Source organism: Schistocerca serialis, chromosome 1 (genome assembly GCF_023864345.2).
Source record: "Schistocerca serialis cubense isolate TAMUIC-IGC-003099 chromosome 1, iqSchSeri2.2, whole genome shotgun sequence".
NCBI classification, from domain to species: Eukaryota; Metazoa; Arthropoda; class Insecta; order Orthoptera; family Acrididae; genus Schistocerca; species Schistocerca serialis.
This window is the reverse complement of record NC_064638.1, coordinates 1,159,597,721-1,159,622,033: the sequence shown is the minus strand read 5'-3', so window position 1 is coordinate 1,159,622,033 and position 24,313 is coordinate 1,159,597,721. Positions and strand designations below refer to the sequence as shown.

Here is a 24,313-nt window from a genome sequence, read left to right as displayed (position 1 = left end):
ACCAGATGTTTAGTTTAAGGCTATCAAGAACATGTTCAATGACAATGTGCAGATTTTGTGAACCCCAAACCTGAACATTATGCCTATTAACCCTTCCTGACAGATGAAAGGTTACCTCATCTGAGAATAAACATCTTTGCAGGAAGCTGGCATCCATATCAATACGCTGCAGCATATCTATAGCAAATTGTTATTGGTGTGGTTTGTCGTTTGGTGTCAGATGTTGCAGAATTTGCACTTTGTAAGCACACATACGGAGATGCTGGTGAACTACATGATGCAGTATTGATTGAGGTACATCAAGTTGCCTAGATGCTTGATGAATTGACTTACTTGGGCTTCTGAGAAATGTTTGTTCGATGTCCTCCACTGTCTCTTTTGAAACTCCGTAATGTGCATCACCAGAATGTTTCAGAACACTTCCTGTTGCCAGAATCTTCCTATACCATTCCTTAACTGTTTTCACATCAAATGGATCACATTTGTATACACAATGATAATTTCTTTGCACAGCAATCTGCGATTTTGTTTCTGCAAACCACACTACTGCTTGCACGCACTGCTGTGGAGTCACCATTTTCACTTCATGCAACCATGCTGCACTCTGGCGACAATGCTTGGCACTTCTGAAGCGGGAATATAAATTCTTAGAGATTCTCTACAATGTGGCGCATTTTTTCATTGTTGTATCTACTGTGGCGTTTCTCTCCTGGGTCCTTGAAATCAGGGGGGTTTGAGTGGGACAACCTGTATTTTTACTGAAGAGGTAATGACAAACATGTCACGAAACATGTAAATGTATGTAACAGTAAGATGCATATGATAATTTTTAAGCTATTCTAGGCTACCCACGCATCATCAAAGCAAAAATCAGTTTACAATACTTATTTGTATTGATCACATTACTGGAGTAGAGATTTTTAGGATTCAGAACCGAACTTACCCAGAACTGCCAAAAGAGATGCAATGGGAGCTTTACTAACAGACACAAATTTGGAAATAGGGATGAATCATGAGCTTTTGCACTGTTCCAGATTTCCTTCTCTTCTTTATTCTGACGAAGAAATTTTAGAAGAAATAGGGATGAATCATGAGCTTTTGCACTGTTTCAAATTTCCTTCTTTCCTTTATTCTGACAAAGAAATTTTAGAAGATTCTTAATGTGGCATAGAGGTTGCAAGAAGATCAATAGAGGCCAACAACAGACTTGCAGGAAATGCACCGCCAATGCCCTCTCTGCTGCCAGTATTTAGACTGCTGCCACAGACTGGAGGGCCAATCTATTGTAGATCAGTGCAGCAAGTGAGTTCCATTCTGTCCTCAGTCGCAGCCCAGTGCGAGTCGCAGTAGCAGTTAGCTCTGCCACTAGTTCAGAGACAAGCAGCACAAAGCAACCAGAACAGTGTTCATAGTGAACATTGTAACTCAACAGCAGTTAGGCTAATGAGGACTCTTATAGAGAGCTTGTACCACAATGACTATCTTAAGTTAAATAGATTTCTTATTCTTAGGAATAAAGAACCCATATAATATATGCGTACAGTTTGTGTTATAGAAAGAGGATACCAGCCACAAAACAACATCCTCTCCTTGCTCCCTTGGTACAAGCCTTCACAGACAATGAAACGACATAAAAGATGGTGACAAGTATGATTCAGATGATTCAGAAGAAGAGTTTTCTTGCTTCTCTTGTTACTTAGCTTGCAGGGGTTCATTGCTAATTTCTTGTAGTGTTCTTGCGTGTATTCCAGGAGGAGAGCCACAAAACTAATCAAATTTCTCTTTTCAGAAGCTTTGCTTGCTTTTTTGCTATAACATATTTGTGTAAACCATGGCTACCCTGCCCCCTCCACTCCCTGCCCCCGCACATCAGCTGCAGTCAGCCAGTGGCTCTAACACAAGCTTTTCAGTTTCAGAACCAACAAATTGCTGCCTTACTAATGATAGTACAATTTCTGGCTGCACAATCAGCATCGGCCACACAAACTGGCCAGCTGACCGATAAGCCCAAAAAGTGCCACCAACCAGCATACCACCGTTCCAGCAATTTAACAACACAGAAGAGGAATGGCTCAAATACCTGACATAGTTTCAAGCTCATTGTGCAGTTCATCAAGTTGAAGGTACTGTGAAGCTACAATAATTTATTTCATTGCAGGGTCCCCAGTGCTCAGGTTAATACAAAAACTATTCCCAACTGTGTCTCCTGATGAAGTCAGTTATGACAAAGTAATCACTGCATTAACTCAGTACTATGACCAGCAAGTTCAAGTAGCTGCAGCCCGATATCAGTTTTTTTTTCTCTCTCTCTCTCTCTCTCTCTCTCTCTCTCTCTCTCTCTCTGCAGAAATACTGTCAGTGATACACAGAAGTAACAGGTGTGACTAGGAAGGGCAAATTTAAGTGTAGTTTGTAACATTATGTGATTGTCTTATCATTTTAAATCATTCACTAATCGAGCAGTCGCTCGGCAACAGCTACAGTTAGCAAATAATGTTGCGAGAATGTAAAAGGTGAACGACCTGTGACGTAACTTGTATATTGTCGAAGCGCCGTCAGAGATGCTGTGAGTTATTGACTTTGAAAACCGCAGCGCGAAAAACGGACAGAAGAAGAACACTTTTTTACACATTTTTTTTTTATGTACAAGATATTCTCGATGAACAGCTACTCATTCTTCTCTTGTCTCCTGTAACGTGTGTCGGACGCGCATGTCTTGCCGCCGTATTATTATTGTTAAAAATAATATTGTTCTAGTGTAAAGTAAATGTGTAATACTAAAAGTGCCTAGCAGTAGATTTATTGTGCGACGTGTATGTGAAAACGTCAAAGGAATTGTTTTCATTACGAGAAGTGCCAGTCAAAACGGCATCCATGTTAAATCCTTCATTGCAGTGTAAGTTCGTCTATTAATTGCCATAAATTCAGATTTAAATGGAACTGGTGTATGGACTATTTATTTAATATAGAATCTATGTCTCACTCCTTCATGAAGTTATTTAATTTTCTTTATGTTTCTGCCAAATAGAGAGTTCACAGTCACGAATTCTTTCGTCGAAATCGGACGGAAGTTGCATGCAGCGAAATATTTTCTCCGCGCCATATTCTATTGGTAAATGCATGATAAACTACGGTCCCTTAGGAAATTCATGTTGAGCTATCCAAAAATAATTATATTTTGAATAGGCATTTACTCTCTTCCGCAATGCAACTTCCGACTGATCAGACGATCCAACAAGAAACAGCCGCATACGGTCGGCGTTCGCAAATATGTTTCCACCGCTGATTATAGCTATATGTTACAGCACAAAAGTAAACATATTGTTATAATTAGCGGCTACGAACGGGGACATTTATAACTGTATGTTTATGTATACACATTACGTAAACATATCGTTATAATTGGCGCCCGAACAGGGACCCGAATTAAAAAAAAAAAAACTTAAAGGAATAAAAATTTATGTAAGATAGGCATTGTGGAAATATTCATAAATAATTGTAGCTAATCTTGTGCTTTTTATTTGTTACATGACATCAAACACCATCCAATAAAATTTCCATTGAGCGAAAGAAACGAGATATTCAGAGAAAATTACGGAAGAGAGATTTTTTTTTGGAACAGAATTTGTGCGAAAATCTAGTTGCAATGCCCAAGGCAGTCATCAACAACGTAAGTTAAAATTTCGTTAGCCATAGCCAAGCTTCCTTAATTTCATCCGACATTAATCAATTTGTGACGTTCTTTAGTAGTTGCAGTAAAAATTTGCTTTGAATTCAGTAGATTGCATTTAGTAGAGTAGAAATTTCTTCAAGTATTGTTTAAATTACATTGTTGTGTATTGCATATCAATTGTTTTTAAATGTCCGCTGCCTGTTCACGGAGCTGACCAGCCTTAGTTTTCATTTATTTTGACCAGTGTGCAGCCATACTTTCTTTACGGTCCAGAATAGTCTCTTGTTCTCGTGACGTGCAACTCCCGACATTACGAACTTGGACGTAGCAGTGACAACCGACTCGCAACCGATAAATTACATCTCTGTCGACAGCTGACAGCCGTAGCTCAAACGAACTTCATTGACTTACTGTTTATAAATAAGTGAGCTATGGCAGACAATAAAATGTCATCACTAGATTCAAATGAACAGAATGAAACGAGTGAAGTGTCGCGTCGCTTACGGTCCCGCACAATAATTAGTAGGGCTGATACACCAATCGAAACAATTGTAGAAAGTGAAGTGGGAAATCTTACGGACTTTGATGCCTCACACCATAATGTTACTGGTACTGAACTAGACAATGCCAGGATAGTTTCTGCCACTAGTAGTCGTAGCCATATACCGGTTACAAGGGAGGCAGGTGAAAGCAATTCAGGGGTACTGACAGACGATGTATTCAAACAGCTACTGAGTCAAATAAGTCAAATGATGCAGGACGGAAATCGCCAAATGTTAGCCTCGCTTGAAGATAAACTGTCTACAGTAAGCGAAGAAATAAAAACTGTTAGAGAAAACGTAGCCAAAGAAGTAGCAAAGCAAGTTAAGGATGCTGTTTCTCAAATGCGAAGTGGAATAATTATCGAACTGAATGACACTTTAGCTACCATGCAAAGCGAGACAGCTGACATCCGAAACCCAACCAAGAATCTTGATTCCACCGTAACCACGGTTAATCACAGATTAGACAGAGTAACTACGCAGGTAGAAAAATTAACCGAGGGAATGTCAAACTTGACTCTGGAAACGGAAACGAAAGTAAAGGAGAGGCTAGATAGTCATGAGAGAGAATTTAGAGAAAAGTATGAGAACTGGATTGCTGGAAAGGACAAATCTGTTGAAGATAAAATTAACAAAGACCTAGTAGAGACTGTGAAAGCAACCACTCTTGGTATCTTGTCAGCTCCTGGAAGCTCCGGAGATACCGTAATGTCTGAACTCGGTAGCAATAGGCGTACCCTTCAGCAAGAATTACCAAATTGGAAGCAAGAGGTAACAGAACGGCTAAATAACCTGAAGGCACAAGTGAGTAGTAGTTCCCGAATACAAAGACCGAATTTTCCTAACTCTTTAGCCTCAGAGGAAGAAGATGAATTATTTCGTCAGTTCCGAATACCTGTTGTATCTAATGAACACACTTCACCACCACATATTCCAGTTAGTCACCGAAACCAAGAATCTGACTCGGTAGTAAAAATGATGATGGAAGAAAGCATGATAACGCATCGAGTTTTTCGAACCTTTAACCCGGAAAAACGAAATATCCACCCAATTGTTTTTCTTCGTGGATTCTCCGGCATTTTTCCAAATTCGTGGACTGATAGACAGCGTATCCAATTTGTTACCGGATATATAGGTGGCGAACCGGCAATATGGGGAACAGAAATGGTTGATAAGTGTCGAACATATAAGGAGTTTGAGCACTGTTTCCTCAGCAAATTTTGGAGCGAAGGTGTTCAGAAGTGCCTTCGTAAAGAAGTCTATAATGCAGAACAATTTGACCCCAGGAATAGTAGCCTGAGAAAGTACTTCGAAAAATATCTTGGCAAAATTAGGTATTGGGATAACCCTATCAATAGTAAAGATGTAATTATGATTCTCAAGTCTAAATTACCCATTTCGATTCGTGAAAAGCTGATAGCCATACCAGATGATGATCCAGATACCTTTCTGTCAATATTAGATTCCCTAGACCTGATCTATGAGGACATGAGAGCTAACAAACCGCGGAATACTCTGCACAATTCTTGGCCACAACATTACGACAGTAACGGCTATGAAAAGCCAGGGAACGATTCAAAAAATAGTAACGATTGGCAAAACGGAAATAAAGGCAGTGGGTATCCGCACAAAAGGAATAGACATAATCAACACAACCGATTCAATCCCGTGTATAACACGACTGGTAACCAGTATGGCAATCAATCGTACAAGCAGAAGTTTGGAAACGGTTTCAGTCAAAATGGTTGGCAACAGCAGAGCGGATCGCAATGGAATGCACCGTACTCGCGCAGCCAACACTCAGATTACGGGCAGCAACAAACAGCTGATAATGCCCACTCAAACCAATACAACTCCGCGCCTAGTAAAAATCAAGCGCAGGGATTGTACATAAACACACAGTTTAACAGCAAACCACAGTGTGAAGGTGGATTTCACAGTAACAATTCCGGAAATCATAATAGTGATAAAAATCATCAGACGCCGCGAAGGCATTACAATCCCCCTGTATTTTTCGCAAACGCGGAAGACAGTAACACGTATTGGACACCAGAACAAACGCAGCAACATTTTGACACGAGGTTTGTGCATAACAGTAATTTTGTTCCTCAGTGTTCTCACAATGTCAGATTGGCCGAACTTTCTAATGATGAAGGCCAATCAAAACCACACAAGCAGGAAAACTAAGTTCAGCATCTGAAAGCTCCCTAAGTGATGCTGTGAGACAGAATGGGGGCTACCACTTCGACGGAGAGACTAACCATGACGTACTTGTACTGAGATACAATGACGGGATTGACATGAGACAAGAATTATTACAAGAGAAAGAGACGACTGACGATGATGAACTGATAGATGACCAAGTGCAAGCTATGACAAAACTTCCTATAGCCGGAATTTTGACGACTGTAATCCTAGATACAGGTGCAAATATTAATGCTATGCCCTTATGTTTATATAAGCAAGTTAGTACATTAATTAAAATTCCAACATTATCCGTCCAAGGATGTTCAATAACAGGAGCCATCGGCTCCCAGAAACAAAAGGTCAGTATACAAGCTTGGGTACCACTGGAGATTCAATCAATACCCATAAAATGTATTTTCCTCGTTGTCAAGAATTTGGCAGTGCCATGTCTCTTGGGAATGGATTTTCTACGACGATATAGAGCCCGAATAGATCTTTATATAGGCATTTGCACATTGTTAGTACAGCAAACAGAAGTTGCACTGGAGTTAGTGAAAGAAAGAGTAAAAAACTTTGGCACTTGTAATAGCATTAGATTACAAAGGATAGGCAGAAAACCTCCTTGTCGTAATCATTTCAATTTGTTTTATGGTAACTGTGATACATTTAATGATACAATAACAGTCAGTGACTTACCCTCTCAGCAGGAAATAACCAATAAGACTACAGAATCAACAGAGTTATCCGAACCTCAGCGACAGGAATTATTCAATTTGTTATCACACTATATCAACGTGTTTTCAAAACGACCCGGTTTTATAAAAGACTATGAATATACTATGGAAGTGGTGCCGCACCAAACTTTCTGTCGCACGACATATCCCATACCGTATGCAAGAAGGAAAGCAGTTCGTAATGAAATTAAGAAAATGTTGAACTGGAAAGTCATAGAGTATTCTAATTCACCATATAGTAGCCCGTTGTTGACGATTTTGAAACAGGATAACACCGTATGACTCGTACTTGACGCACAAAACATAAATAAAATTGTTGTGCCAGTACGAACGAGACCTGAAGCGATTGAAGAACACCTCCAGAGATTTTATGGAATTAAATATTTGAGTAGCATAGATTGGAAAATGTCATTTTGGCAAGTGAGACTAAATCCTAACTCAAGAAAATATACGGCATTTATCTTCGCCGGCAGATCCTATCAATTTCAGGTCATGCCTTTTGGATTGAATGTTAGTTCTGGAGTATTCATCTCTGCCTTAGATCATGTTCTTGGTCCAGATCTTATTGATGAAGTCACTCTCTACGTTGATGATCTTTTAATTGCCACTAAAACCTGGGAAGGCCACGTTGAATTAATACAGAAAGTGTTTCAGCGATTCCTGGAATACGGAGTCACTGCCAACTTGCGAAAGTCACACTTTGGCCGAGCCGAAATCAAATTCTTAGGACACGTCATTTATCTGACGGAATCCGTCCTGATCCGGCTAAGCTAAGTGCAATTAAAAATTTTCCTATCCCATCTTCAAAACAACAACTTAAAGGTTATCTTGGACTCGCTTCATTCTTCAGAAGATTTTTACCAAAGCAAGTAATGAACAACGCTGATTTATTGAAATTGTTGAAGAAAAATACTCAGTGGAATTGGACTGACAACTGTCAAAAGGCATTCCTCGATATCAAAGAAGCTTTGTTAAATAGCAACATTCTTTATCATCCAGATATGGATAAGGAATTTTGTGTGTCATCTGACGCAAGTTTTCAGGGATTAGGCGCATGTCTCTTCCAGATCCATGAAACCAATGGAAAACCAGACATCAGAGTAATTAGTTTTGCTAGTAGGGTTCTTACAGAAACTGAACGATCCTATTCTGTTACTGAGTTGGAAGCTCTTGCAGTAGTTTGGGCCTTCAAGAGATTCAACTACTACATCAATGGCAAGAAAATCAAAGTCTATTCTGATCATCAGGCTCTTAGTTTTCTTCTGACGTGTAAACTCCTACATCCTCGCTTAACGAGGTGGTGTCTTTTCTTACAGGAATATGACTTCGAAATAATCTACATAAAAGGCAAAGATAACATTATTGCGGATGCTCTATCTCGCATGCCTGAAGGCTCTTCAGGCAGTACTGAACTTTTGGAACAAATTTCAAATTACAGAATTCTATTGATGAAGGATCCAATACATCGGAAATATTTTCTTGATCTTTGTGACCAGATTGTCCAATTGCAGGAAACTGATCCAAAATGGAGAGGTGTGAAACAGATCCTCGAAACTAATCCTACCCATCGTATGTGCAAATATTACAAATTGCATAATCAAGTTCTTTTCCATCGAACATCACTGTCATCAGAAAATTGGCTAGTATGCATTCCGCAGGAATATGTAGAACACTTACTCTGGTATACACATATTTTGTGGGGACACTTTGGTCCAGAAAAGTGTAAGCGTAAAATAGCAAAGTACTGCTACATCCCTAACCTTCATAGCAGAATTCACAAGCTCTTGAAACACTGTATCATTTGTCAAAAGGCAAAACCTTTTAATCTTTCGAATATACTGCCTTTGAATCCTATTATCACAGAGAAACCTAGACAAACCCTAGGCATAGATTTGGCAGGATCCCTTCCACGAGGTCGTAGAGGACTAAGGTACCTTGTGGCTGTCATTGATCTATTTACCAAACATTTGAGATTGTACGCTATGAGATCTGCAAATACTCAACTAATCATCAATAGTTTAGAACGTGACTACTTTCCTAGATTCGGAAAACCTGAATCAATTCTCTCAGACAATGGGTCTAACTTTGTCTGCAAAAGATGGAGACTTTTCCTTGCTAGTCATCAAATTAGGCAAATCCTTATCTCCAAGTTTAGACCACAGTCGAACCCGACTGAGCGGGTGTTCAAGGAGTTTAATCGTTTTATTCGTACTTATATACCAAATCAGCAGATTCGCTGGGTTGACTTTGTGTCACCTTTCGAGGAAATTGTGAATAATCTACCACACCTGTCTACTGGTTTCACTCCGAGTGAGTTGATGTCTTCTGACCAAGAGAAAAATGAATGGGTCAATTCAATTCCTAAGTGTAACAACACAAGTGCTAGTTTAGACGCCAGAATAAGACAAGCTCTAACAACGTTGACCACCCAAGCCAATTTACGCAAGAAGGCGTATGACAAACTTATTAATAAGGTATTAACTTATAAAGTAGGCGAAAAGGTCTTGCTAAAAACACACTTTAAACCATCGTTGCTCTTACACAAAAATCGAAAATGGCAAAGTCTTTTTGAGGGACCTTACGAGATCCTTCGTATACCGCATACAGGTTGTTATCTGATTTCTGATCCCGCAAATGGAAAAATAAAAGGGTTATACCATCACTCTGATCTTAAAAAATATCATGCTACAGAATAAGTCAAAAGGAAAGCTTTATAATGACAAGAGAAGGTTAGCCGCTTGTGACTAAGTAACAACTGATTTGACTTCGTTAAAAAAAAATGCTTAGAATATATTACACGGCAGTGAGTCTATCTTGCTATACAGCAGACAATTTAAAATATGATATCTTGAGCCATAATTTAAGTACAGACAAGCTGATAAATGAAAAAAAATCTTGTTTAACAAAGAAAGTGATTAACTCCAAGAACTCTAGTTTTAAGATTTAGTTTTAAGGAGATAATATTTAAGAGAGAAAAATGAAATATAAAGCGAAGGATGTCCCTAACAAGCTGGTTTCTGCGATATGAAATGCTAAAGAAGTGAAAATAAAACATAGTATGTAAGAATTTTTTTTTTTAAGTTCAAGGAGCAATGATCCAGAAACGAAATTTATTTTCGTCAAGGACAAGGGTCGCTTGACAATTATTGGTTCCTGATCCCACTAAAAAGGAAAACAAGTAACTAGTTTCTAAGTTAGCTATGTCTAGATTAAGTTCCAATGTACATAGAAATCTGGAACAGGTTCATCTCTGCATTAAAATAACGTAATGTTTACGAAGCATGTGAGTTACTTGTAAGTACCAACATGACCACGAAAGCGCTATCCTTCAGCTAGATAAACAAAGTAGCATTAATTGTAATTGCAATATGCAGGACAGATACATTCAAAGCCATAAGTGAAATAAATACCAAGTATAAGAGCGTAAGTGGCAAGGACAAAGCAATGATGACTTAAGGTCATATATAGAGGTCAATGCAGTGTAGCGCAAGCAGGCGTCAAGGCAAGAATAAAATGACAATGAAACAGCCGGCAAAACAACGCAACTAGTTCTTAATTGGAGCGCATACGCAGACGTACGGCGCAAAGGGAAATTAATTTCTAAGTCATAAGGAACAAGGAGTTGTTTGCTAGATTTCTTCTTCTATGTATTATTATACCTATGTCTTTCTTCTGAATTTGTTTAAATACCCTAACCCGCCTAAACCCGTCCCGTAGACTTGACGTCACAGATTGAGAAATGCGGTTGACGTGGAAGGCTGGTTTGGCATACAATTTTCAAAAGGAAACGCGTGAACAAAATCGGGAAAAGCTAGTTTTGAAATGTCTTTATTTTTCCTTTTAAAGTCAATCCGAGACGGAAACCGAGATCGCGATAAGGAATTTGAATATTTTCTTGAATGGTGTTCTGTTCTCATGTGAGAGGGCGATCAAATGTGACTGATTGATCCTCACATCTAGTAAAAAGAGAATTTTTGTTGAAATGACAGTGATAACTTTAATGAATCTAATAAATAGAAAGAACGGTTGAAATGAATTAAAATAATAATAATTGCTAACAGATCGGAGAAACTAATGTATTGTGACTGTGAACTAAAAGCATAATTAGTCCTAGAGAAAGATGATGAACAATGTAAAGCGAAATGTTAAAGATAGTTACCAACAAAGTAACAGAAATTGAAATGGACATGATAATCGAAGCTCTCAATTAGCAAGCTTCAAAGTGAGACAAACTATTTGATTATAAACTGTAAAAAAATTGTGTACATAGTAGTGTATAAGTGAAGGCTTAAAATGGTGTGGAAGTCTGCCACAGACACGATGAAGATAAAAAGTGTTAAACGTGCAGATAGGCCGACGGACAATGATAGTCCGGTTGTGTAACCGAAGGCAGTGATGTGATTACGTGCAGTGCATCGGAAACCAATTGTGTTAGCTGCTTTGGAAAGTGCGAGCGCTAGCCTACCTTAAAATCTTCAAAATTGGCTGGAAAATGTGGAGACAGGGATGGTTTCAATGGAGTCTGTCCCTGGTAATCCTCGTCCCTCCGCACCAGCTCAGCAAACCACAACACCATCGACGCAACATGTTCACTGAACCGTGCGCGGAAAAGCTGAAGTACCGTGTGGAGGCTGGTGAGCACCTCGAGTTGCGATTCAGCTCTAACAATCAGCCTGTGTCAACGTCCATCGACGCAACAAACGCGTTAAATTTAAAGTGATGTACTTGCACAGCACTCCCGCTGCAGTTCGACGAAACGGACTTTCCATGAAAGCCACTCCCAAAATAAAAGACTCTTATATGAGTTCATAACATATCACATACTATGCTAATGTTATATCCCGTGGATGAAATGGGAACAGCCAAACCACACGTGAATAGTGACAAAGTCAAATTCCTATGAATCCCAAGTCCTAAAATTAGATTTAAGCTTAGTTCTTAGACTAATGGGTATTTATATTTTTTGTTACATGTAACGTGTGTACGTAACGTGCGAGTGAGACTCGCCCGCCAGAGCTGATGAAAAGTTTTCTACTCGGAGACCGCAAAGTAGCGATCCAACTTCTCAAGGCATAAGCTTCACCTAGAGAAGAATCAAATTTCAACTTTCCTGTCAATACACAAACAATGAAAGCGTAAAAATTATAACAACTAGTGAGCAATGGAAAATGGACACGTGTGAGAAATTCCATGTGTGAGAAGTATATGTGTATAAAAATGGACACGTGTGAGTAATTCCATGTGTGAGAATTGTGTGAGAATTATGTGTGTATAAAAAGATGAATCCTATGTGTTTTCTTTCAGGAGCAAAGAGCCTATGAGCTCTGGACAATAACTTGAGGCCACAAAGATGGTCGGTATGAACTCTGTAAAAAAAGGACTGTAATGAGTATAATGTGTAATGTCCATTGTAAACTTCGTAGATTTACTGTCTTAGTTTTTAAATTTTTTTGTGTATCTTTACCTTAAGAACTGACTTTGTCTATGAATGAGAGATCACCATATTTGTGTAATCCTAATAATCAAATGACAGGAATACTGTGTTTGATCAATGTAAATCTGTAAAGTACTCAATCCCATAATGTTAACGGCGACATGTGAATCTTGGTAATCTCCTTGATTTCCAAGATTCCCATGGAAGGCAATGTAACATTATGTGATTGCCTTATCATTTTAAATCATTCACTAATCGAGCAGTCGCTCGGCAACAGCTACAGTTAGCAAATAATGTTGCGAGAATGTAAAAGGTGAACGACCTGTGACGTAACTTGTTTATTGTCGAAGCGCCGTCAGAGATGCTGTGAGTTATTGACTTTGAAAACCGCGGCGCAAAAAACGGACAGAAGAAGAACACTTTTTTACACAATTTTTTTTATGTACGAGATATTCTCGATGAACAGCTACTCATTCTTCTCTTGTCTCCTGTAACGTGTGTCGGATGTGCATGTCTTGCCACCAAAAATAATTATATTTTGAATAGGCATCTACTCTCTTCCGCAATGCAACTTCCGACTGATCAGACGATCCAACAAGAAACAGCCGCACACGGTCGGCGTTTCCAAATATGTTCCCACCGCTGATTATAGCTATATGTTACAGCACAAAAGTAAACATATTGTTATAATTAGCGGCTAGGAACGGGGACATTTATAACTGTATGTTTATGTATACACATTATGTAAACTTATCGTTATAAGTTGTGGCAACTTTTACAGTGACTTAATGATTAGGAATGCTATAACATTCAATGTCCCAGATAGTAAAATACGGGAACAGATCTTAAAGTACTCTGATCCATCACTTCCTCAAGTGTTGCAAATATTACAGCAATATGATTCAGGTGCCATAGGCCAATAAGTTTGACCAGGCTCCAATTTGTCAGGTCGAGTCACCCCTTGCTCACGACCGCAGGTAAACAGACCTGTGTAAATAGTGAAGTCTAGCCCTAGATGTTTTGCTCACCATAAAAGACAGGATTGCCCATGACATAATGCAACATGTTACATATGTGGAAAAGAAGGCCATGTCCGCTCCCAGAAGAAACAGGCTTGTGCACATATAGTGAAGGCTGTGTTTTCCAAACATACAACAGGTTCTGACAAAACTAAGATTAAGGTTGTGCCTCTTTCTTGCTCTATTGCTGTGCAACGATGTTCTAACACACAGTTTGTCTTGTTACGCATTGTAGGCCATTGTGTGAACTTTCACATAGACACAGATGCCTCAGTAACTTTACTTAATCATGCCATGTACAAACAGTTAGGCTCACCATGCCTTTCCAAATATAACAAGTGCCTCACTGCTTACAACAGACAGGAAATTCCAGTGCTTTGACAGTGTAGTTTGCCTGCCACTTACAAATCTCATACCAGGACAGTGAATTTTACTGCATTGAAATCAAGAGACAGTGAGAACATCTTCGCTTAGATGCCTTTGATTTATTTGGCCTTAGCATCCAAGACAATGTACTTTCCATATCGGCTTGTGATCCAAATGACAGTGTCGCTAGCATGCTTAAAGAATTTCCTGAACTACTTTCAGAAGGAATGGGAAAAGTAAACAACTTCATAACACATGTTATATTGAAAGACAGTGCACAACCTAAGTGTTTCTGAGCCCAACCCATTCCCATTGCTTTAAGAGAAAAGTAGCCAGTGAATTGAAAGAATTGCAAGGTATTGGTGTAATTTCTTCCATTCAAGCTAGTCAATTGACAGACTTAGTGCAGGATGTTACCTTTCTAAGATACATTTGCATGATAACTACTTGTAAATTCCATTGGATGAAGAATCGCAGAAAGTAATGTCATAAATACACACTTAGGTCTTTTCAAGTATTTGTGTTTGCCCTTCGAAAGTGTTTCCGCACTGTTACTTGGAACAGCTGACTCCACAAGTGGCATTTTGTTCAAATTACCTTGACAATATTCTCATATCATGCCATACATGAGAGGAACACATTGCCAATTTGCAAACTCTTTTTCGAGTACTGTCAGAAGTGACATCTCAAAAAGTGTGACTTTTTTCAAACTGAACTACAGTACTTCGGTCATGTGATAAACAGTCAGGGTGTGCACACCCTCCAGTCTCATTTACTTGCAATCTGTGGCCTGACTGCTCCTTGCAATGTGTCTGAATTGCAATCAGTACTAGGCAAGATGACATACTACATTCGGTTCATACTAAAAGCCGCTCATATTATCGCAGGTCAATTGCAAAGCCTGTGTCACAAAAATGTACCTTTTGTGTGGACTAAGGACTGTCAAGACACATTTCAGAAACTCAAAAATTCCTTGCTTAGTGACAGACGTTTAGTACATTTTGACCCTGCCGAGATGATAGTGTTGCAAGTTGACACTTCTTCCTATAGAATCTGCACTGTGCTTTTGCACAGAATTGGTGCACAAGACAGACCTACTGCTTTTGCCTCAAAGTTGTTAACTCAAACTCAGTGAACTTATTCTCGAATAGAAAAACAGGCACTCATTATTGTGTATGTTGCAACAAAATTCCATCATTATCTGTATCATCGCAAGTTCTATTTAGTGACAGTTCCTATATGCACTGGCCAAAATTTGCAACACTGGGCTTTGTTGCTTTCACACTATGAGTATGAAATTGTGTACAGACCTATGGTAAATCACGTCAATGCAGAGGCCCTATCTTGCCTTTTGATTGGCCCAGACTCTGATTTTGATCCATCTGCCACATCTTGTTGCTAAATCAATGTGCAGGACTCTGAATTGCTGGAATCTTTTCCCTGGCACTACAGAAACATTGCACAGACCACGGAAGCAGACCCAGACCTCAAGATTTTGTTGTATTATCTTTGCATGTCTTGACCCCATTCACTGAACAGTATCCAGAACTCAGTTGTGCACCAACATTTTTACGTTGACATAGCCTTTCAGTTCAATAGGGTGTGATTCCAGCTCAAAATGACAATGGACAATCCCCTGTGCTTATTCCCAATTTGTTGGAAAAGGATGTGTTGCAATTGCTTCACCAATGACATTGAAGAATTATTCGCAATAAACAGTTAGTGCACCAGCACTGTATTTGGCAGGGCAAGGATGCCCACATAGAACAGATGACACCACAGTGTTGCCCATACGCGGAGAACCAATCCACTCCACCACAAACATTCTCAGCTTGACCTAAGCAACAAGTGCACATAGACTTTGCAGAACTATTTTGGAACACTCATTGGCTCATAGTGGCAGACTCTTTTATCAAGGTTCCATTTGCAGTGCCTATGAACTCTACATCATCACATAGCACCACTCAAGCATTGTCCTCCATATTTTGCATCTAATGTTTGCCAGAAGTACTTGTGTTGGACAATGGACCACAGTTCAATTCACATGATTTTGAACAGTGCTGTGAACACAATGGCATTACTGGTTTCTAGAATGAAAAGAGACTTGAAAAGAAAGCATCTTTCCGATGTTGCTGAGGTGAAGAAGAAAACATTGGAGGCACTGTCAAGCATCACAAAACATGAATATAACAATGTTTCGGAAAAAAAAGAAAAAAAAACAGAATAAAAAATTAGCTATGTGTATTAATGCAAGTGGAAAGTACTTTGAATGGGATTGAAGGTTTGTGCTTAAAATGTGAATAAATAAGTTCTAAAAAATAGTTCGGATTCTTTCGGGTACCGCCTCATACATCAATATCTGCACCTATTTCCCGAACACCACTATGAAGTGCATGGCAGTGGATATGTTGCAACATATAGTGTAATAGTGTTAACACTGTTAACATGTAGAGTAACTTAAACCAAGAATTCCAGGAATTCCAAATTAGTGACGGATAATGCAGCACTCAAGTACAAATCTGTCTATCACAAGTTCAGAGTTCTAGATCCATTACAGAGGAACCTTATTTTCTTTTTGATAATGTGTTAAGATTTTTGAACAACAATACAAATTGCTGTCAATAATTGCAATTAAGTTAAAAAATTGGAGAAGAAATTAAAACATGAGAAGAAGTTTATAATTAATAATTACATCAGTTATTTGGATGAAAACTCATGAACATAAAGTACCATCAACAAATGCAGATATAAAAATCAACATGACAATTAGTAAACTACTTACCTCATTGTAAGTACCCCTATATTTCATGAAGATGGGAGTTCTACCATCAGCATCCACAGCATTAACATCAGCTCCTGCATCAATGAGAACCTTCATAATCTGCAAAAAAATTAAAAATAAAGTTATACTCTGCCAATTATAAAACACTTTCATTTAAATATGATATGGAAAGTTCTGGCAGAACGAGTGTATGTGTTCTGATGAAGAAAAAACATCATATGCCAAGCAAAAATGTTCCAGTTCTTCTTTATGTACATGTACACTGTTCACTGCCTCAATAGTCTTTTAAATATTTTATACAAACAATGGAAACTCCAGGTTGGAATATCAGCAGTATAATGAAAAGATAGACTGCTACTCACTGAAAAGATGACACACAGAGTTGCAGTTAGCTACAACAAAAAGACAGTTACACACTAGCTTTCAGCCAAAGCCTTCTTGAGAAAAAGAAACACACATACATTCATTCACACAAGCATGCATACATGATCACCATCTTTGGCAGCTAGGAACAACATTCCAGTCATCTTTATGGTGAGTAGCAATCTATCTTTTCCTTATATTGTAAATATTTTGTGCTTAAATCCTCTGGGTTTTCTTTTACTGTGGGGTATAAACTCTAAGCATAATGTTGGTATCTAATGTACTCTATTATATGATCAGTTTCTTCTATCTACTTCATACACAATTCGCATAACACAGATAAGCAGCTACACTTAACAAGTCCTGAAAGTGTCAAGATACTTATAAACCAATTTCAGTATCAAACTCAGCACCCAGGTCTCCACACATATTAACTGTCCATAAACAAGAATTTAAATGTAGACTGTTAATAATTAATTACTCACACAGTAAGTCACAAACAGTATTTATGTACAGAAGTTCTCATGCTGATAACTTCTGTAAGGTTACAAGCCATAGGTTTTCTGTGTATAAACTGATCAGGGAGAGTGAAGGCTGTGTTGAGGAACACTTAGCTGACGAGGAAGCTGTCTGTATGATGTGAGATGTATGCCGGAAGGAAGGCTGGGCAGCCCAGCCATATTTATTTATTTATTTATTTATTTTATTTATCCATCCATTGACAATAAATATTGTATGGATGTTGTCAAGCCATTTCAAAGAAATGGACACGAACAATATATACGTAAAAAAGTACAAAACAAAATAATACAATGAGGTTAATAATAATACAATGTAAGTAATATAGCCTATACACATCCCTGCTTGTTATTTTAAACGCATAGTCTGTTTTTCATAAGGCTTTAGTTTTGTCCTCCCTAAAAGGCAAGTCCTTATATACACCACACTGCTTAAGTATATACTTACATCACACAACAGCTGTCCTTTAAGTATGTAATGTAATGAATGATTAGGTAATGAATGATTAGGTAGGGCCTACATATTGAGTATTTTCCATTTTGCCTTTATAAATATCATCAGAAAATATTTATTGAGCTACATAGTCATTTACACAATAAAAACATTGTTCTACTAGAAATTTTTTAAATTCTGTTTTAAATTTGTCATCATCTCTAACTTCCTGATGTTGACTGGCAGTTGTACAGTTTTGCACCGATATGGCTCACATGCCTTTGTGTATTCGTTCTTTTTGTTCGATGAGTATGGAGTGCTGCGCTATTACGGGTATTGTAGTTATGAAAGTCGGCATTTGTCTGAAAATCTGCAATGTGGGTCCTGACATACAATACACATTTGTATATGTATAATGATGGTATAGTAAGTATTCTAAGCATTTTGAATATGGGTTTGCAGTGTGTCTGTGGATGACTGTGAGTTATTATTCGGATGGCCCTCTTCTGCAACAAAAAAATTTGTTTTAGGCGCCCTGTTGTGGAACCCCAAAATATTATTCCGTATGTGGCAAGAGATTGAAAATAGCCGAAATATGCCATTCTGGCACCCTCTGAGGTACAAACATTTGCAATAATTTTGAGAGAAAAACAGGCTGAATTAAGTTTCTGTGCAAGTTTTATTACGTGGTCATTAAAATTTAAGTTTTCATCCACATGCATCCCCAGCAATTTTGTGGATGTCACTCTGTCTAAGGCTTTGTCACCCCACACCAGATCAAGATTTACATTTTGACATCTTTTCCCAAACTGCATATAATTTGTTTTATTTACATTCAATGTCAACCTGTTTGCATTGAGCCAAGAGTGGATGTGATTTAGTACTTTATCAGCAGTTGTTGGTAGCAACTGCTTTGGTGCACTTATTATCACACTAGTATCATCTGCAAATATTATTGCTTTGGCTGCATCATCTGAGGTGTGAAAATCATTTACATAGACAAGAAACAATATGGGCCCTAAGATGCTGCCTTGTGGTACTCCTATTTCTACATTTTTTGCCTCTGATACTGAATTTATTTTGTGGTTGGAGTAAGTTGATGTCAGTCCTACTACCTGTGTTCTGTTTTTTAGGTATGATTCAAACCATTTTTTTCCTATCCCATGTATACCCAACGATTCCAATTTTTCTAAGAGAATGTCCTGGTTCACCGTGTCAAAAGCTTTGGAGAGGTCTAAATTTACTCCTACTACACTATAATCTTTTTCCAGATTTTTGATTATTTGTTCAGTGTAGCACATTACTGCTGTTTTGGTATTTTTACGTGCTTGGAAGCCATGCTGATTTCTGTTAAGTAAATTATGGTCGTTTAGATATGTGTCGATTCGGTGCTTCATCAGTTTTTCTAATATTTTTGAAAATGCTGGGAGGAGAGATATTGGGCGATAGTTTTCTACCTTATACTTGTCGCCGTTTTTAAATAATGGCTTCAATTTTGAAATTTTCAGCCGTTCTGGAAAAGCTCCTTCACTGAATGATAAATCGGCTATGTGTGCAAAGGGCTTTGCGATTTGTGGTGCTGTCCTTGTTATGATTGACACAGGCACCTCATCTATGCCAGCCGACATTTTGGGTTTCAAGCTTTGTATCACTTTCAACACTTCACCCTCATTTGTTGGCTCTACCCTCATCCTACAAGCTGTTTTTGGATATTCAGGTTTTTCTTCATTTGTAAATTTTAAGCTTAATGAAGTTGTTGCATTTATGAAATAATTGTTAATATAATTTGGCAAATCTTGTTTATTAATATTGACATTTTTTAAATTTTTGAGGCTAATGTCCTGATTTTCACAACTCTTCCCCGTTTCAGTCTTCACAATACCCCATATGGCTTTTGATTTGTTTTCAGACTGTCTTATAAAACTATCATTACTCATGAATTTTGCTTTAGCAATCACTTTTCTATATACCCTCTTGTAATTCCTGATATATTCTATGAATTGTGGGTCTGTGGATGTTTTCATTTTGGAAATTAGTCTCTTTAGAGTTCCACAGGAAGTTTTGATGCCTGCTGTGATCCAAGAACTTGGCTTTGTATTATCATGTGACCTGATTTTTGACAGCTTTTTTGGAAAACACATTTCAAAATATCCCATGAAAATGGAAGAAAATGTGTTATATGCATCATTTGTATTTGTTAGGGATAGTACTTCTGCCCAAGCCTCATTAGTTAGCATATTTATGAATTCTACACAGTTCTCTGTAGAAAAATTTCTTTTATACATGAAGTGTGTTTTTCTCTCTTTCAGTGGCCTTGAAGGGATTTTGAGGACAAGAACATTGTGGTCTGATAATCCCAAATCAGTATTTGTCACTTCAACTTCTGTGCGTCCTACATTTGAAAATATATTATCAATAAGACTGACTGTATTATTTGTTATTCTTGTGGGTGTGTGTATGTGTGGAAGCAGATTGAAACTACATAACAGATATAGGAACTTATCTTTTAGCCTACTTTCACTCATAAGATTAATATTGAAGTCCCCACACACAACTACAGTGGCTCTATCGGTGAACAGAGTGTTAAGCAATATTTCTAATTGGTTAAAGAATATGTCTGCATCACCAGTAGGTGGTCTGTATATTGCTATGACTATGACTTTTCCCTGTATTTCATTCAACTGCACAGCTGCAGCTTCAAAATGATTTTCCACACTCAATGATTCAGCTTCACACCTTCTTTTATAGCTGATACTTGGTTTGGTAAATATACATACACCTCCATTTTTGGTATTTTTTCTACAATATTGGCTTGCCAACTTAAACGGATGAATATTAATGCTACTTAGTTCAAAACTTCTGCACCAATGCTCCACAATGCACATGCAGTCAATATTTGCACTGTTCATAGCTACCTCAAGTTCTAATGATTTATTTCTAAGACACTGAATGTTTAAGCTTAGAATCTGCAGGTGATGAGGATGAGAACTGGTTACATTTGTATTTACATTTTGTGGTGTCATACTCCGTTCCTTGCCCTGGCGAGGTACCAAAAATCCTCCAGAAGGACAGGTTTTCTGCACCTTGTAGGTCGTTCACTGGGATATGGTGAGTTGCTTGCTGCTGCTGGTGTAGCTCCCGGTGTCATTGATGCTGTCATTTCTGTTGTTGCTGTTGATGATGGTGTATCTGCTTCTGATACTTCAGGTGTTGGTTCTGTTGTTATTGATATGCTTCCTTGTGAACTGCTAGTACTTGGGGTGTTTTCTTGCAATGTCAGAACATCACACTTGTCTTGTAGTGGTGATGCTTCATTTTCAGATTCACCAAGTAGTTTGTGGGTCTTGTCCTTGAGGGGAATTACGTTTGAAGTGTCACAACTTACTTTCGTTTTGGCATTTACTATTTCTATTGTTTTTGCAATTACGAAATTTTTTCCTAATCTATTTAAGTGGAAACCATGTCTAGTATGGAATCTCCTTCCTAGTTTGCTTATATCAATGAAAGTCACATTTTCGAATCGTTTGCATATCTGTTTCATCTCACTATTTGCACTTTCCACTTCTTTGTTAACGCAGGACCATTCCGCTAGGTCATGACGATGTGGTACTGAAAATACAATGACGTTAGTACATCTCAGTTCATACAGTCGCCTTTTTAGTGAAAGCAACAGATCTTGTTTTTCTTTTCTTGCGACGTCGTTTGTTCCCGCTAGGAAAACAGCAAAGTCTTTGTTGCTTAATGTGGGAATTTTTTCGTGGCTTATTGCAGTTGCTGTGCAGAATTTCGCACCTGGTTTCACCATGGAAGTTAAGTTCACATTGCTTTTATTACGAAAGTCAGTAGCTATGTTTCGCCCCTGGCTGTCTGAATATATTTCGATTTTTGTAATTGTTTTGGAGCTACAAAATGTAGGCCTAACTGAGCTGTTTATTTCCTCTTTCTTTTTCACACAAGCCGGTAATTCATCGGAACTACATAAGGTCGGCAGATGTTTGTTTACTAAATTTACGTCAGATTTCTTATTTTTTTGCGTCAATGAATTCTTTTGCTCTGGCTTATCTACAAGATCCTTTTGCTTTTCACATGGTTCATGAGCACTATCACTAAACACTGCACTTCCACAATCTGTTGTGGAAAGTACTTGAAATAAGTTGTCGTGCATGAAGCTTACATTTATTTCACAATTCTCTTGATCTTGTACTTTTTGTTTGCGGCCGCTGCACTTCACCTTTGTCCACTTTTCGGAAACTGAGATGGCTATGCAGCTGCTTCCAATCAGGACAGTTGCTTAATCCATATTTTTCATACCAAAACATTTGGGCAGTAAATTAAAAAACTATTAAGTCACCGAAAAGGATCCTTTCTCCTATCAGTATCATATCAAGTGCGATATAAGCCAGTTGTGTTAAGAGCAGGTACACCAGCCAGACAGGCAGAAATTTTATACAAGATTTAAAGAACATTAAGACCTGGTCAATTCCACGTCCGCTCTCACAATGCATTTGACTGACAACCATTATCAGCTGCAGCGCATTAGCATTAACTTAATTGTCTTACACATTGCAAAGAAATGTTGGACACTGAAAAAACTGAAATCTAAGAAGTCTTTATCCCCATCCTTTTGATACAATTAATGAATGAACAGACCTGTATCATAGAAATATTTTAATTAATTATGACATTATCCTTGCAGATTAAGGTGTCCATATAATGTGAAATTTTCCTTGATTTTTTAAATGTAGAGGTCTGTAGTGAAATGTCCCATTCCTTGAATGAGAGGTACCATGTCCTTAAATACAGAGAAAAGATCTTCGTGACAGAATTGTTGATAAGTGGTGGGCACCCTGCTGTTGCGAGGTGTTTTAACTCTTAGATGCTGAAACGAGAGTTAACAGTCCAGTGACTGTATGGATGTGGATAGCAGTCAGACGACCCTACCTGCTGTGTTAGAGATAGAAGTTTCACAGAGCAGGTGGTGCGGAGGAAAGAGCTCTATTAAATCTAAGATTGCAAAATGTTGAAGATAATAAATGTATTGTATTTGTTAATTAGCAATTTGAATATCAGATCTTCTATGTACATAACACAGAGAGACATCATATGAGTGGGTAGCTGTCCTCGTTTATCATGTATTGAGCTGTAATTTTGAAGATAATATAAGAAGGTGAATTGAATCATACTTCTTATTTATGAAGCGAGTGAATGAGAAGATAATTTTCCACAGCTTTATCTGCAGCCTGTAAGGAGGCAAAGTCTGAGCCATGGTGGAGGAAGAAGCCACACAGATTCAGGGCACAGAATAGCTAGACCCTGATTAATAACATTTAACAGTGACTGAATATTCAGTAAGCAACATTCATTGTGTATAAAATGAGTATTCAGGTGGCAACTTATTTAGGTGTTTGGTGCATGAGGTGAAGTATAACAAACCACCACGTAGCCCAAGCCAATGTGAAACACTTCAGGTCCTCTTCTCTCTTAATGTTGTGATGGTTCTGTCTCATTTCTGTTGTTAATTCCTGCTTTTACACTTTAAAAAATTCACCAATTTCATGGATTGTGTGCAGTTATTTATTTATTTTAGCTTCACCACTCATGGTTAGTATTTACTATTATATAGTTTTTCCCATTTGTGTTTCCGGTCACACAGATGGGGGAACAACTGTTACGGAAGTTTTGTAAGTAATTTCACATGCCTCCCCCCCCCCCCCCCCCCCAAATTTTTATTGCATTTTACACTTTTTATTATTGTTTTAGGTCTCTTTTACTCTACTGACACAGAACCCTTTGTTCCATAACAACACTGGGATGAGGGTGTCCTCAGATGATTAAGTGATTTTATTTGCAAGTAACATCTTGTTCTCTGCTTTAAACCTGAAATTTTAGCCACATAGTTCCTTATGTGATGTTTTAGACTTGAGGATCCCCTCCCTTATGTGTGTAACAGAATTATTTTTAATATTGTAGTTTACACCAGATGATGGAACCGTAACTGTTCTGAAACAGGTCATGTACCCAATAGTAGATTGTGGATTAAGCAAATGTCCTGCAGTTTCTTCATTGTTCAAAACTAAATTGTAAATTCACAAGAAAGAAACATAACAACAGAAGGATGATCCCATTGAAGTTGTTGCTATCAATGTACTGCCAAGAAACTTTTAATGTTGTTGAACAATGCTGTTGAATTTTTCCATTTGTGCTCCACATTTTCATTCTCAGCACCGAATATTTCATTGATTTATTTATTTATTTATTAATC

General features: G+C 38.0%; 1 protein-coding gene across 4 annotated transcripts in view; it reads right to left on the bottom strand.

The window, feature by feature from the left end:
• Positions 1-24,313, bottom strand: part of LOC126418141 (serine/threonine-protein phosphatase 6 regulatory ankyrin repeat subunit B-like) — a 352,754-nt gene that overhangs the window by 74,799 nt on the left and 253,642 nt on the right. For all 4 annotated transcript variants that reach the window (XM_050085172.1, XM_050085171.1, XM_050085170.1 and 1 more), the window contains exon 12: positions 16,738-16,836. In XM_050085172.1, coding sequence (XP_049941129.1) covers positions 16,738-16,836 — 99 coding nt within the window. The remainder of the gene's footprint in view (positions 1-16,737; positions 16,837-24,313) is intronic.